We start from the raw sequence: 16,244 nt of genomic DNA, 5'->3' as shown, positions 1-16,244 counted from the left end.
TGACTGTGACTGGGCATGTTTCCTGTGGGAGCTAGGATGTGTTAACTGTTGCCCACCATCTGGGTGGATACAGTTTGGAAAGCCCCTGGCTGTTGCCGACGAGCTCCTGCGCCTGCCCAGCAAAGTCATCCCAGAAAGGAGCGCAGCGCCAAGACCCAATGCAGACCGACCCTGCCTCCCCAACAGGCAGCCACAGGTCTGCCATGTTCCCCCGCAGCCGGGTGGGCCGTGGGGCGGACGTGGCCTACCTCAGGCTCACCTACACCAGGGCACTGAGGATGGGCGCTCCCTACTTCACACTCCCCTCCATAGGTGGGTGGGTGTCTAATGAGGGTACATGATTGGCAGCCGGAGGAGGAGGCTGCCAGGATCAGGACAGAGATTGCCTCATATCCTGTTTTTGTGAGCTGGGCCACTTAGTTATGATAGTCTCAGGTGGTGGGGGGTGGAGTGGTAGAAGGATCTGGAAAACAGGACACTTCAGTTTCGAGATCAGTCATAAACCTACAAGATCCACACCAATTATTTAAGTTAAATCTGTTTCTCTCTACCCATAAAACACATTCGCATCTAATATAATGAACTGCAGATCTAATCTGATGAGCTTTAAGATTCAAATCAGACTTTGTGCAGAAAGAAAAAAAGAGAGATAAACTGTGCTAACGTTTTGCCATCTAAGCTCTTTTAGTTCCAAACAGCACAGACGCCTAATTATCAAGTGTCTGTCCAGTCGTTCTGTGTCCAGTTCCTTTCTGTCTTTCTCTGTCTTTTTCTGCCTCTTTCTCCCCATACACACTGTCCACCACATGCTTGTGTTGTTTTCCCTGTCTTATGAGATGGAGCTCTGTACACATATGGACTCCGTCTCTTTCATATAGTTCAGTCCCAATGCTCACTCTCACTCAGACTCTGCCAGTTTGGTGCTGCCTTTCACAGCGAAATTAATTCTTGACACTCTTTTTTTTTTTTTTTTGTGTCTGGTCAGCAACTCCATCCTGGATTTCAGTCTGTTTTGTCATTGCTCTACTGGTCTGAGGGTTGTCAAAATTGATAAGAATATCTTATCAAATTTAGCCACTAAACAGAACCTTGTCAGAATGTCTTTCACTTTATTTTCAGAGGTAGCTGCAGTCAAGGAAAATGAAGTGCAGGATTATGCAGTGTCTTGCAGCAGTGTAATGACTCTCACTGCTGGAGCTCACGTCCAGCATTCTATCCCCTCTAACACAAGGCTTTGGAACCTGTGATGGGGCTGTGCACATGCAGGATTTATTCAGATCATCCTGCCGTGCACGTGGTGCTGGCCTTCAAACACCTGGCGTATGCGTGATTTCCATGGACGCGGTCGCAGAGGTAGATGGTAGTGAGAAAGGGCTGTCCCAGCTGGCCCGCGCGGAACCATCCAGTTACCCAGCACCACTCCCAGTGCCCCTGAGTTCCCAGTGGAACCCTCCTCCTCCAAACCACGTGCATCTCTGACCTCCCCTCTTCAGCGCTTCTGTCTCATGGCCAAAAGAAACAGGCCGGTGCACGGACCCTGATAAAGTGTGTGAAGCGTGTGTGTGTGTGTGTGTGTGTGTGTGTGCGCATATCTGTTCAGTGTGCACACACACCCTCAGCCACCTTTGCAGGGTAAAAAAGTCCCTGAGTTTAGAGAGACAGAACACATATGGAGATCAAACATGCTATATGCTTTACTGCTTGTATTGGTAATCACACATGCCTAATAATATAATACCTCATCCATATACAAGGATGGGCAAATAAATAGATCCATATTCACCCTTTATGGCATTCTCTTGTTGCTCACACATAGAGTATCAACCCCAGAGGTAGTTGCCTCCCCAAGCACACAGCATTATGTACTAAACTGGCTTCCTAACAAGTGAGGAGTGATTACCATAAGGAAGGCAATAAAAACACCAGCACTGAAGGAATATCCATCATAATTGATGTGTCGCAAAGCAGATTACACACATTAGCGCACACAGCTTTACATATGACAGCTCCAACCGAACATGAAAAATTCCGTTGTGCGGAGAGGGGTGGGTGGGGTGGGGATAAGTGGTGTTTTACTCTCTGGATATTAGGATACATGGCAAGTGATAAAGCAGCCATAACTAGCTTTTATTTGTCTCTGGTTTCAGAGGGATCCTCTATTCTGCGTTCCCGTGCACTGATGACACCTCTGCTCCGTAATGCCATCGTAGTCAGCTCAGCTAATCCATAACACGCTGTTAGATTTGAGAGTCAGTTGGATAAAAAGGACTGCAAAGTTATTCTGTTATATACAGAAGAGCCTGTAAAAGGCAAGCCCTTCTGTATATGACACATTACTGTTATATACTGGCAGCTAACACACACTATTCATTATGCTGTTATCGAATGCCTGTGTAGCTGTTTATAGATAATAATAAACAAGAGGCTGTTAAGGACAGGAACATTGCTAGTGCATTGTGTACAGTCCTAACCCAAAATGTATCCTTTTGTATTATTATTATTGTTGTTGTTGTTGTTGTTGTTGTTGTTGATGATGATTATGTTGTTGTTGTTCTTGTTGTTAATATTGTTAATATAACATTGCTGTTATTGTTATTATAATCCTATTATTATAAACCTATTATAATCATAATTTTATGTATGGAAATCTTGCAAACTTCTTCATGTGTATGTGCAAAGCTAGCATTTGTTAATTTTATTAGTGAAACGGTAATTTTTTCTTACATTTGTTTCCTATGATTTAATTAATCTGGGATGATTTTAATTTGGACCATCGTCCACGTAATTACAGGACTAATTAATTGTTCTTTAACCCGACCAAATCTTGGTTGTGTTTGTGAGCTGAAACCCTCTTCAGAAAAGTGTCATTAGTTCCACACCCACTCCCAAGCCCTCTAAGCCACTCTTCAGATTAATCACCCTTAGCAGCACAAAGGTAATGAAATATTCCAGGGCTCCTTCCTCTGATAATATTTCTACCTATTCTGACCAAATATGGAAGGGGCGATGAAGCTCTAACATCATGTCATATGTGAATTTGTAAAATGTGTGGAAATCATATTAAATAATCCACATTACTAAAAAAAAGATTACAAAATGTTAGTTTATTTCCTGTTCAATCAAATGCAATATATCAGTTGTGTTCAGTTGTCTGTACAAATCACCAAATATTAATTGAACCCACACGTTATGTAGTATGTGAATTAAATATGTGTAATTCATACTAAATGATTTGTGGCACTAAAAGGAGTTCTGAAATGATAGTTCATATCCTCCGATAGCAAACATGATATAGCAATTTGAGCTTTTTGTGCAGATCCATATGCAGCTCCTGGTTTAATGATTTTTATTTTACAGACATATGTTACAGACATATGTGCTGCAGTTTGGACGTCATTAGAGTCTGTTGTGGATATTTCTCTGAATATGCATGTCATAGTCTTGTATGAATTGTGAAAATATTAGCACTCTTCTTGTACTATTGAAAGGAATTTTAATTGTTACCTTTTTTTAAAAAAAATCTCTTTATTGTTTTATAGATATTTTTTCTTTCTTTTCTTTTTTTCTTGAGAATCTATTTGATTTTTAGTACGAGTGTATATTCGGGTGTTGCCATCTTTGTAGTGTAGAGCTTGTGTCTGAATAGATTTTGTTGTACTGCTTGTATGTTTTTAAGAACTGTGTTAAAGCAGACCTCAACAGCAACGATCCAGAGAACCCTAATTCGGATCCTAATTCTGCTCCAACACTGGCCTCTAGTGGCCACTGCTTTCTGTCCCCACTGTCAAAAATGAAATGACCTTTTATCAGATTCAGTCACTCACACACACACCTATAACGGCTTCAGCTGTCACGTTCAAGCTTCCACTTCTTCCCTAATGATGTTACAATTGCCCACTTGCCATACTGGCACTGAAGAATTCCTTTAATTGGAATTTCAAGAGTTTGCCCCTCTTATAATCAAGTCTCTCAGGAATACAGAGCTGTCTGAAGCCTGTAGGCTAACACAGTCAGAGCAGCAGAAAGGTTTTACACTCCTTTTTGAGCATTACTACTCCCAGATTTCTTTTTTATACCAGACACATAAATGCAGCTTTATTTTCAAGGTACATCTACAATACATCTCTAGAAAGAGACACAAACAATATAATCCTCATCTTTACTGTGTTTACAACCACACTCAATAGGTATGTTTATTAATGCCTTTAAGTCCTCTACAGTCATGAATATTGTATACCTGTCCCCATTTTGACCCCACGCTCTTGAATCCCTCTGTGTCCCAGCACCTGTTCGCTCCCTCCTCCTGTCTCCCCATCATCCTCTCCATCAGCATCTTGCTCTGCTGCTCTGTGCTCGCCTCGTCACCCTGCCATGCCCCGTGTGGCCATGAAGCTGTACTCAGATCTCTGGAATACGGTAAAACGGCGAGACGGTGCTCTGCAGGCTGTAATAGACGTAATAGGGTCAAGGCTCTGCATTTAATAAACAATTACCTATTAATAATGCATAGGTCCATCTCTAAAGGGCCCGGTGGTGGCCCGCTGTTGGATGAATAATGCACAGGGCCGTGGTCAAACGGGCCGGCCCACGCAGCGCCAATTATCTCTGCGTGGTAACGAGCCCACCCCTACCTTCCTCACCCAAACCTGCCACCGGAGCCCGTGTGCGCTCTCACACATGCACAGGGACACCCAGAAGAGCAATGAAGAGCCATTGGCCATCACACGCCCTGGCCATCACACACACGCGCGCGCACACGCATGGATTAAACTTTCATTCCAGCTTATTTTATTTGCCTGATTTCCCTGCAGTGCTTAGAGGGAGGCCGGCTCCATTATAGTGGCCTGTGGCTCCAGACCTGTCGCTCCCATTTTGAATTACAAATCAATCACAGGTCCCATCCGCCGTTCCCCCAAGGTCACTCAGATTAGTAGAGGTTATAGCGTAGAGTGGCGGTCCGGATGGCAGATTAGCATAGAGCTGTACGGGGGCCTGAATTAAGCAGTGACAGGAGCCTTGCCACGTGGACCAGCACTGCTCTCTATTTGAATACGGAGGCACCGAGAGGCTGGCTGGATGAATTGGAACCAAGGCCTTGCGGATCAAACGTGAAGCGGCACAGTTAAACGGGCCCGTTAGCTTGCCAGGTTCCCACAGGCTCGCGCTTGCTGCCGTTAACGAGATCAACGTCTGGCCCTGCTCAGAAACTCGGCATATGCAGTATATAATACCACCGGCCTTTAATGCAGTTTACTTTGTTTGAATGACTTGAATTCACATCTGCCTAAGTATTTAAGGTACGATTACATTATTTTAATCCAATTATTGGTTATATTATTAACTATCAAATAAAAATCTTTTTTTTTTTTTCAGTTTTACAGTGTGTTGACCTCAAATGTGAAATTGTGTTTGTGTGATGCACCCATCACCCATTTTTTAAATCATGCATTTGTCTTACTCAAGGTGATGTGCCTTCAAAATAGTTATTATTAATAACCACTATTCAAATAAATCAGCCAATTGATGAGTAATCTGCATTTAAAACATTTATCTCTTCATTTGGAAAATACTAATTAAACAGCAATGTTTGGATAGCTCATGTTTTATAAATTGACTAAATGATCACACATTTAAGTTGTTCCCTCACTGAATGTAGCTGAATCACTTGACTCGTCATTTGACAAGAATCTAAATAAATACACATATTTGGGTCATAGTAACCCAGTTTTTGTACGTGAAATAAGACAGAATTTGCCTTAACAGAATTACCTAGGTGCAGGCTTGACTATGAAACCTAAAGGGCTAAAGTTATTGCATGCTTAGCACTGAGCTCATATTTAAGATTAGCAGGTTAAAAATCAGATGTAGGTTTTTTGTGAAACCTACATTTACTTTTTTTTAAATAAATCTATTGATAATCTCAAAAGAAACAGAAAGTGAATGAATACCCTAAGCACATAAATAAATAAATATGCGACAACAGAAAAAGCCATTTGGATGTATACAAACAGAACCACACAAACCCCCAAATCAGAATCCCAAGCCCGTGCTCTTACAAACATGTAAGTCTAGTACCTCATTACGTTCCTGCAGGCTGTAGAAATTTCAAAAACACACACATACAGAGAGAAATAATCTGGCCTTTTTATAGAATATATCTTCTTACAGGTGCCTTTTATAGATTTACTGTTACAGATTGTAGGTCACGTGTTGCTTTCCACAACTGGAGCACCTAGCTATACCATCTTCATTACTACTCATTTTCTGTCCATGAGACCAAAGCAAATCAGACTTTAATCAGATGATAGACTATGTTCACACAGTAGTGACACCTGCATATCAGGCCCAGCAGTCAAACAATCATTTAAACGCATTTGCTGTAACTTAGAAAAGAATGGAAATGCCCATGAACTAGAAATAAACTGATAGAAAAGGGAAATTGCTCAGAAACGCCACTATGTGCTCTACATCAACACACTTTTTAGGATATGCCTGCTTTTCAGCAATTAAATATTTTTGATTAGCAGGGGTCAGTAGTAGATTCTTTCCATAGTTTTCAATGGGCTTACACAGACTTAGTAGAAAAGACAAAACATCATGGCAGTTTAATGTGACAAGTAAGTACAGCCTTTCTTATAATAGATTTACTCTACACAATTGCTCCAAAAAAGAGGCACTGGTTTAAAGACTTGACAAGTATAGCTGCAATCTCGGGTATCCAGTGGAGGCGAGGCTACATGATAGATCATTTAGGTAAGGCAACAGATGGACTTTCTCTAACTATACACTTATAGTTGTGTGTTTCTAATGAAGTGGGTGGTAAATGTAGGCCCTAGTTTACATTTTAATCACCAACTACAAATTTGATTCTTTACACTAGCCAGATTAGTTACATTTTAGGAGAACATCTCCAAAACCCTTTCTTTCCCACAGGACCTGCTTTTGGGTACGCAAAGGTTTTATGCTAGGCTGCATAAACATTTAGGCTAGTAAATTAGCTAATTTTGATTATTTAAATCTGAGGTAATATTAAAGTTTTGGGAGTTAAAGTTGTATAAGTCTATATGGTAGAAATATTGCCTAATTTTAAAATAACAGTAAACAGTAAATAATAGGAAGAGTAAAATGTTGTGAAAGGTTATGTTTTTAAATCATACAATCTGTGAATTAATTAAATATCTTGGCTAATGTTTAAAATGGGCTCCTTGTTGACACATACCTGAATGGCTAACTATGTGTTTTTATATAGCTTGTTCACACAGAATCCATATGAATTGCATTTAAAATGTGATTGGACACCCTACATACCAGACTGGGATTTACTTGATTATTAAAATATTATTCACTTGAGTTTTAAGTTAACCCTCCAAATGACCAAGCCTGTCTTAAGACCATGTGATTTTTAAAGTGTAATTATTTGACATGCTGTCTGAAATATCTTCAGATGCACTATTTGAACCAATAACATTTAACCTAACATTTTACACTGGAATTTAAACAATGAATACTTGAAACAATGAATAGTATTTCTAGTTCTTAGATGTATGAAATGTGAATTATGATCTTGCAAATATATGTATAGCTATAAATGAATATGCATTCATACATATGCACAGGAGGACTGGAGCTGCAAATGTCCTGTGCCTATGATTTATTTTACAGGATGAATGTTTTGCTGGAGATCACTTCCAAATTAGCATTAAAGAAACCTCCCGGCTAAAGGACAGCATACTCCTTGCCCCATACCAAACCCCACTACGCTCGCTTGCTCGCTCTCTCTCTCTCTCTCTCTCTCTCTCGCTCTCGCTCTCTCTCTCTCTCTCTCTCTTCTGTACATTTGGGGGGAGGGAGGCGGGAGGCACTTGTGTGTGTGCGTGTGTGTGTTGGGAGAGCTGTAGATTCACTTTGTCCTAATGACACATTCCTCTCTCCTCAGCCGCATTCGTCCTCCGACATCCTGTCCTATGATTGAAAACACACTCTGCTCAGCCTTCGCTTTATTGTGGAGCACAGCGCAGCCCGAGACACCTTTGGCCCCCGCGTCCTCATCTGTAGCACATCTGGAAGTGTGCACTCAAATAATTGGAAGTCAATTTGTTTGAAGTTATGTTTTTGGCGTCTGGTTCAATTCAATCGAACTGTCTGGAAATTACATTGCAGGGTTTTATAGCATGGGCCCAGCTGGGTTTTCGTCTCTTTGTATTGCGTTGTTAATACGCCGCTCTCCGGCCAGTGATGTGAGACTTGGTGCAGTACCACTGGAGTGCAATCCTCATAAACACAGAATAGGTTCGCAGCCCCAGAGGATGTTGGGATGGTTAAGTATGCTGCAACAGAGAGGGCCAGGGAGTGGGCGTGCATTAGTGCTCACACAGGGTCACAAGAGGATCCACAGTCCTTCCTCACTTATCAGTCTAAAAGCGGCACTTGATGATGCCGAATTGATTTATGAACTGACATAGTTTAGTATGTGTACCTGCTTTTGTGACAGTCACTGTTTAATGGGAGAGAGTGATAGCTGTTGGAGAATATAGAGGTCTGTGTGTGTGTGTGTGTGTGTGTGTGTGTGTGTGTGTGTGTGTGTGTGTGTTGAGGTACAAATCAGGACTAACTATTAGAGTTGCCTGTGGCAGCTCTGCCAGGTAAGTGCTGTGTGGTGAAGGCTCTTGGGAGCTTCACTCACACACACCGTATCAGCACTCGCTGAGGATGCTTGGATAGTTCTCTTCGCCCTGACAGCCTCTCACAAGCCTGGGCTTTTAGCACTCTGCACTTTAACATATATGCAGGGAACGTTAAGTTGTGTAGCTGTTAATTTTGTTGAGCAGTTGATTCCGTTAAAGCCCCCTTTGCTTTTCTATCCAGGTATAATGTGAATGTAAATTTCATGGAATGGATCACAGACTACAGATGCTCAAGTCAGTTTTGAGAAGTATGTAGTGGCGATTTACTTCTGGCTACCGTGAGTAGGGACAGGCATGAGTCGCGGTGCAGTAGGAGACACGACACAGTGTATTATCTCCATCTACTGGTGAGTTACGGGAGTGAGCGGAAAGTGGACTGGTTGTACACAGGACAGCATGCGGCCTCCAAAACAATGCAGTGGTAAAAAAATAATGCAAAAATCAGGGTTGTGGCAGCTTAATAACTGAGATCATATGAATCTAAAGTTTAAAAAGGTAAATGCTACAGTTATAAACGGAAACAAAAAAATCAAAAGCATTATATTCTTTGTGTAAAAAAAAATATGGTTTTTTTTTTTATGTGTGTGTGTCTGTGTTTCATATGCCAACTCCCTTGACAATGTCCAAGGGATATCTTAAGGAGACAAGAGACTAATTAATTAAATGTTTATCAAATAATGTTTGGCTTTCTGTTTTTGGCATGCCTCCAAATATACCAGCATTCCGCTGAGATGTTGTGGCCTGTTGCTGAACCTATGATGACACTGCAGTAAATGCATCTTCAGCTGCAGTCACGAAGGGAAATAATATATGCTGATACAAAATCCACAGTAATTTGATACAGTTCATGGGAGACACCAAAGCTGACTACAGATGACCTGTTTCGCAATGCTGCCGTGGTCCATATCCAATTTGGTGAATAAGAGGTCATTTCTAAACAACTTCGATTTAAGATTGTTTCCAGTTAAAATGTATACACTGAGAAAGGAAAAAATATATATTTGTTGTCTGGCATGTGTCCTTTAATTGCTGTAATGTAAAACAAGTAAGGCATGATTACAGAGCTAGCCTCAGCAGTGTTCTTATAAACATTCAATTTTTTCTGTTTACATTAATCACGTTGCAGGATATCAAAGCTCTGTATTGGCAAATGTAGAGCGCTACTGAAAGTGGCTGACAAATAGGAAAAGTTGAAATGCACTCATGAAAATTAATTTCATAAGACCTTCCCAAGCCTCCCTGTGTTTTCCTTTTAATGAAAATCCATATTTACTTTCTGTAATTGCATTGGCCAATTACCCGTAAACATCAGTCGGCACTTTGTAGTGAGTGTCTGCATTTGATAATGATACAGTGGTTCAATTTTACTTTCCAGCCATAGAGGAGACATATGCCAAAGCTTTCGATTTCATTATGGAGGAACATATAAGCTAATAACATTGTAAAACATTCATTTCAGCAGGCTTTGATGAGGAACACAGGCCAGCCGCCCAAATGCATTGACATGGTTTTCTCTCGCCAGTGTTTGTTGTATTATTAATGCATTATATCATTTTTGAATTTGCCTAAAAAAATCTCAGCTAATGAAATTTTACTTCAAAAGACTTAGTTACTGCCATATAGTTCTAAAACAAGTCAAATTAAACTTCAACTAAACTTGAGGAGAGAGAGCTCCTGAGCAGCATGGGAAAAACACCCCTACTTGTTGCTAAGTATTCGTGCGGGTTTATATGTACTGCTGGGTAGGACGTTTGCTTTCTGGGAGGGGTGTGGGTGAGTGGCCCAAAACCCTGCCTACCATAATGTAACCTCCACATGGTGGAGTTCTGCAGCTGTGGTTAAGCAGCCCTCCTGCTCCGCCGTAATTATGCCTGTTTTCTGCATCTCTAGGGGTTGTGTGTTTGGGGTGGGGGGAGGGGGTTATCCTCATCAGTGGTCAATCAGGATGTCACTCAAATCCGGAACCTCTCAGCTGCCTGTTCTTCAGACAGGCCAAGACCTCATCAGTCCCACAGCTTTGCAGAGTAGCTCTATTACACAATCAGCGCACTCTGTGTGTGTGTGTGTGTGTGTTTGTGTGTGTGTGTGTGTGTGTGTGTGTGTGTGTGTGTGTGTGTGTGTGTGTGTGTGTGTGTGTGTGTGTGTGTGCGAGAGAGAGAATGTGTGTGTGTGTCTACGCCTGTGTGTGCATGAAAGTGTATGTGTCTCAGAATTAGTTTGTTTGGTTTTTTTTGTAGATCATAAAAAAATTTTGTAGTTGATATTTTAGATTTAAAGATTTTTTTAGTAGACATTCACCTTAAGAGTAAGGAATGAGAGAAATTCAGGGTCAGTTTATCAAACAGGGGTTTACTGTATTTCCCCCACCCCCAAAAGTTATAAAAATTATTAGATTGTCTAAGGATTTTTGTTTTTAACAATACAATGATTAAGACATATAAATACATAAATGCATATTGTCCTTAAAAAATACTTTATGAACCAAAAAAATAAAAAGGCATGTTAGGGTTTTGCCTACTAATTGTATATGTATTGCATCTTCTTTTGAGTGTTTGTAAAGCTAATCAGTTTTGCTTAAGGCTCTGCAGAGATTTTTAAAAACCCTGTTCTCTTCTGCTAGTGGTTCTTATGAATGCCATTATGTTACATTTTACAAATATACAATTTCCATATACCATTGTGTAAACCATGCCATAAGCATGTACACTAAAGGCAGTCCATCAGACACAACTGCACAGTAGATAAGTATCACCAGATCTGTTAATTCTCCCTTCTTTTTATCTTTTTCTTTTTTTATCGGCTGTATCTGACTCGACACTGGCACAAAACCCAGAGACGTGTCTCCCTGTTCCTGTAGTCGGAGGATGTAAGTCGTGTGGTCCGCGTGCACAGAGTCTCTGCTTTCTCCTTCCAGGAGCACAGTGGTGTGGCCAGACGGCAGCGGTCGGGGCGGAGCTAAGGACTGAGCTCACAGGTCGCCCTCGGTTAGAGGTCGTCCCCATTGTCCGTGCTGAAGCTGCTCCGCCGGCTGCTCTCTTTGGACGCGGCAGGAGAGGATGCTGAGAGCAGGGGGTCGGCGCTGAACGGCGACAGCGCCTCCTCCATGAGGAACTCCTCCAACCGGTGCTCCTCTTTCAGCGTGGTGCTGAAGAAGTCTGTGAAGTGGGAGAGCGGGTCCGAGAAAGTGGTGGATGAGTCGGCCTGCTCCCTGGAGGAGCCTCCTCCTCTCCCTACAGGGAGGGTGGCAGGCAGGGCGCTCCTCTGGATGTACTCTGCGCCGTTCAGCTCCTCCTGAGCGTAGAGAGGAGGCTGGGCAGCCGGTGGGACCTGGGGCACAGTGGGCACCAGAGGGGCCTGGACTGACTGCTGCTGCTGCTGTTTGAGGAGGTGAGACGAGATCTCCACCGCTCCCAGAGCGTTGGGCAGACCGTGAGCGCGAGCCTGGATCTCCAGCTCCTGTTGTAGACACACCCACATACACTGGTAGATTAGACATCAGGTATTGCGCTGTTGCCAAATGTCTCAGCACCCTGAATGTACAGGATCTGAGGCTCAGGCCTCAGTAAATTGCCATGACAGTTGCTGATAGATGGAGTTGAAGCAGCGCCTTCATTTGGTCAAGGGCTAGCCTTTCAGTAAGGCACTGCAGTAAAGACGACAGGCTGCAGCCAGTTAGCTGTCCATCAGAGTGACGTACAGGGTAAGAATGAGGCTTACCTGGGAAAATGCTGCCTGTCCCTTCATGTCATGGAGTTAATAACACTCAAACTGACTCAAACTGCATAATCTGACCGGTGAAACCTCGTGTAGTTAAAACACTGAAAAAGACTATATGGGAATGAAAAGTGTGCGTGCCTATGTGTTTGTCTGTATGTGCCTTTCCTATAAACTCTTAAATATGTATCTGTTGCAGTAAATTAAAGATTACATTGTATGAGCTCTGAATAACTTAGATGTGCCATTTTCATGTGTGACTTGCGCTGTGTGTGAGTCTGTGTGTGAGCACTGACTCTGCGCACATACAAAGCTGTGGATCGGTAGCTGCTGAATAGAGAGATTCAGAGTAATTACTTCAGAGGCTAATTGCGATGTCTCTGTGTATGAGGACCGTTCCGAGTATGTCAATACCGCGGGAATGTGATGCATAATTTCAGACGAGGGGGGACGAGAGGTTTGGCTCTTCTGCATTATTAGGCCTCGTAATCTAATTCCAGGCCCATTCGTCTCCTGACAGAGCTGTAGCACGCTATTTATTAATCAGGTAATTACCTCAGCTAGCTTGGCTCCAAAGCAGAAGGGGAGGCACCGTTAGAAACATCAGTAAGATGAGCTGTTCAGCTGTCAGGGGGGTGGGGGGGTGGAGAAGATGAGGGCCAGAATGTGAGTCAAGCTGTCCGACTGCCTGTCTGACTGTCTGACTGTCTGTCCTCTGAATGTTGCTTTCTTTATTGTAATTTTTCATTTCCTACTCTGTATCTGCACACCCCCTGTCTCACCTGGATCCTCAGCAGGAGCTTCCGGTTAGCCTGCTCCAGTTTCTTCTGCCGGTTCTCCAGGTCTCGGGCGTGTTGCTGCTCTTTCTGCAGCCACTTAATGTACTCCACAGAGGCCTTGAGGATGGTCCCTTTGTTCCAGCGCATATCACTGCCAGAGAATGGCAAAGATAACCTTTCTCACACAAGCTTTGCATCAGCAGAACCGTCACGCATGCAGGAAAAATACCCTCACAAAAAGCCTCTCTTTTATTAGGAATAAGAAATGGTGACTTGCACAGCCAATTATTCATTCTCGGACATTACATTGCCTTTGAATGGGAATTTTAATAGAATAGTTAAGTGTGTCTGCAGAAGGCCATTCTATAGCCCCTCTGTGGTAAAATTAATCCTTGAGTAAAAATAGGTGTCAGAAAAGGTAAGAAAAAAAAAAAGAACTTTGGAATCTGAAGTAAAGTACAGCCATTCCCAATTCCATTACTTTGTAAAAAGGAAGGAAGTGTAGTAAAATTGTCTCTTTCTATGTAGTAAGACGTTGGTCTGATCAGAGCTAATAATCTCCTTTATCTTGTGCTAATGGCACAGCGACAACGGTAACCTTCCATTTAAATTCTATCAAAAGTTCAACTGAGCTGCGTCGCCGGATTCCGTCTCTGGCCTGAGTCACGTCTGTAGGTCTGATTGTACTTCAACTTTGCGCCAAATGGCACGTGCTTCACCTTTAACCCCATTTTCATCCCTCAAATAGAGCTTTGCTTGGAGCTGCAGATAGCACTTAACACTGGGCGTGCGGAAATCGCACAGCAACTCTTCAGGTGGAACTTTGAAAGTGGGATAATTTTCCTCTTGCCTTTCAGTTGCCTCATACTGCCCTGCTATTTTGCCATTATTAGCATGGGCTGTGGGTTATAAGAGTCAACAAACTAGGCAAATGGCTTTCTGTCTCAGAATCAAAGGAAAAGTAGTGTCACTCACGGGTCGTTTGACTTTGGGATCAGAGTTCCAAGTTCTTTGATTCTGTAGTTGATGTTGTACCGACGCCTCCGTTCAACTACAAAATGAGAAATGAAATACAGTCATCCGTCGTAGCACACAGGCCAACGCGATGGTCTTTGCACTGACGAGCCCTAAGGGGTTTCAGGGAAATGGCATCTTACTCAGATTGTGGTTGTCTTTCTTCTGCCTCTCTTTTGCCAGGACCCTGGTGTCGTGCTCTGGGAAAGGGAGAGAAGACAAGGCTGATGAATGTTGAGGAAATTATGTTGGTGAAAGATTCAGCGTAACCTAAACATGCCCCAAATCTCAGAAATCATGCCTTCAGTACAAATTGCGTGCACACAGCCTCACCCACACTCTCACACACGCATACACATGCACAAACAAGCAGAATGAGCTTTCTTCATCCTCGCAGACCCTCTACTCCAGCTCTGCGGCTCATTGCAGAAGCACTGCGCGCCCCTTTTTAAGATGCCCTCACTGACAATTAACTCAGCTTCACAAATTTGCTGACAAGCCAGAGCAGGGTGCGGGCTGAGTACTCTAGCATTCCGAGTCTCACTCGCATTCTCTCAAATTATGTAATTGGGGTCTGTGATTGGATTCCTCAATTCATTTCTGCTGTTTCAATAGGGCCGTTTAAGCCCTGTGTAACCGCTCATTGTTCGGCTGCACGCTTATGTGGAAAAGACGGTAATTGACTTATTTTCCCTTCTCAGGGTGAAGACTTCTTGAGGCACCCTTAATATTTCCTAAATCAATTAGCTTTACTTGATGCGTGACATTCATAAGGGGGAAAGAGAGGCCTTTGTGCCAGCTGTACCAGCCAACTGAAGCCATGGTAATGAGAAATACATGCAATAAAGCAGCAAGTCGAACAATGTGCACTTTGAGTGCCCAAAATAAGCAGACAGCCAATGACATAAAGCCTATTGGCATGTTTTCCTTTCATGTTGAACCTTATTATGTTTAAGGCACTGGTCCTAAATTTACAATTCAGCAGATGCGTTACAGTAGGTAGGCCGTGCCCCGTAGTATTCAACTCATGTTCTGAATACTAAAACACTAACTCCAGAGGGGAGCATATATTGTGTTCTTGAAATGAAAGTCCTCTCTTGACATGGCTTTGCTAAGAGCAGGGCCTGGTTTCCCAAAATCATCGTAAAGTCCAGAGTTTGGACTGAGCTCTGGAGTCAGGGCTTGTCCCGCCACCCGGCCTTGCTTTTGGGAAGCCAGACCCCCAGTGGCTGGACGGATGGCAGCTGAGCTCCATACCTGTGACTTCCCTTTTAACAGAGAGCTTTGTGGGGCATGAAGGGGGTATCAGTCCGACGTGAGGGGCGGTCATACCTTGGTCACCACTGAAGACCTCCAGCATACTGCTATTCAGGGGCACCTTGGGAAGAGAGGACAATGGAAGGGAGAGGGTGAAATGGATTCCTCTGTACTAGCCATTTATGTACTTATGCATATTAATATATTACTATTTGTCAAGTACAGAAGATGAATATGTGTATCTGACACTTATCTGCTACAGTATTAATGTTTGTTTACATTAATTACTGATATCTAAGAGTCTTTTTTTCTTTAAATGCCAAATTGTCAACTCAAGGTCCAGCAATTCATTATATGAGTGATGATATAATGATATATGATATGGTGATTTAATGTCTCATCCTAGAACGCGTGACAGTAACACGGGACTCGTCATTTGTACTTGTGTCATTTTCCCATGCTCAGTGTTTGACAGGAGCAGGGTGTGAAGGGTAGCGTCTGCCAGCGTTGGCATGCCGCGCTTAGCACCACGCACGGCCTTGCACAACCGAGCACCAGGCAAGCCTCCAACAAACTCCATCTCTCGTAACACACTGGGCTTGCACTCTGACTGGGAATGTTAGATAAGGATTATCAAAGCTGTCTCAGAGCAATATGAAATCTCACAAAATCATATACTGAAGGCCAAGGAATCTGTGAAAGGCCAATGTCTTTGTTCTAAGGTGAATTCCAGTTTCTCAGGCCAGTGCGGTAATGGTTTAAAAAGATGGCCAGTGTTGGAGAGCTGGAGACACAA

The 16,244-nt window shown here is 42.8% G+C and overlaps 1 protein-coding gene and 1 long non-coding RNA gene across 11 annotated transcripts in view; one reads left to right on the top strand and one right to left on the bottom strand.

Moving 5' to 3' along the window:
- Window positions 1-5,414, top strand: part of LOC145659912 (uncharacterized) — a 38,044-nt gene extending 32,630 nt beyond the window's left edge. For both annotated transcript variants that reach the window (XR_014126078.1, XR_014126079.1), the window contains one exon: window positions 2,148-5,414. This is a non-coding gene — a long non-coding RNA (uncharacterized LOC145659912). The remainder of the gene's footprint in view (window positions 1-2,147) is intronic.
- A 5,599-nt stretch (window positions 5,415-11,013) lies between these two features.
- The window catches only part of tfec (transcription factor EC), a 36,587-nt gene continuing 31,356 nt past the window's right edge, over window positions 11,014-16,244 (bottom strand). For all 9 annotated transcript variants that reach the window (XM_035528357.2, XM_081723793.1, XM_081723796.1 and 6 more), the window contains 5 exons: window positions 15,524-15,569; window positions 14,335-14,391; window positions 14,153-14,228; window positions 13,181-13,328; window positions 11,014-12,140 (listed from right to left, as the gene is read on the bottom strand). In XM_035528357.2, the coding sequence (XP_035384250.1) occupies window positions 11,670-12,140; window positions 13,181-13,328; window positions 14,153-14,228; window positions 14,335-14,391; window positions 15,524-15,569 (798 nt within the window). In that variant the 3' untranslated portion in view covers window positions 11,014-11,669. The remainder of the gene's footprint in view (window positions 12,141-13,180; window positions 13,329-14,152; window positions 14,229-14,334; window positions 14,392-15,523; window positions 15,570-16,244) is intronic.

Source organism: Electrophorus electricus, chromosome 11 (assembly GCF_041902795.1).
Source record: "Electrophorus electricus isolate QZ-2024a chromosome 11, ASM4190279v1, whole genome shotgun sequence".
NCBI classification, from domain to species: Eukaryota; Metazoa; Chordata; class Actinopteri; order Gymnotiformes; family Gymnotidae; genus Electrophorus; species Electrophorus electricus.
The sequence above is the reverse complement of the archived record's forward strand: the minus strand, read 5'-3'. Positions and strand labels throughout refer to the sequence as shown.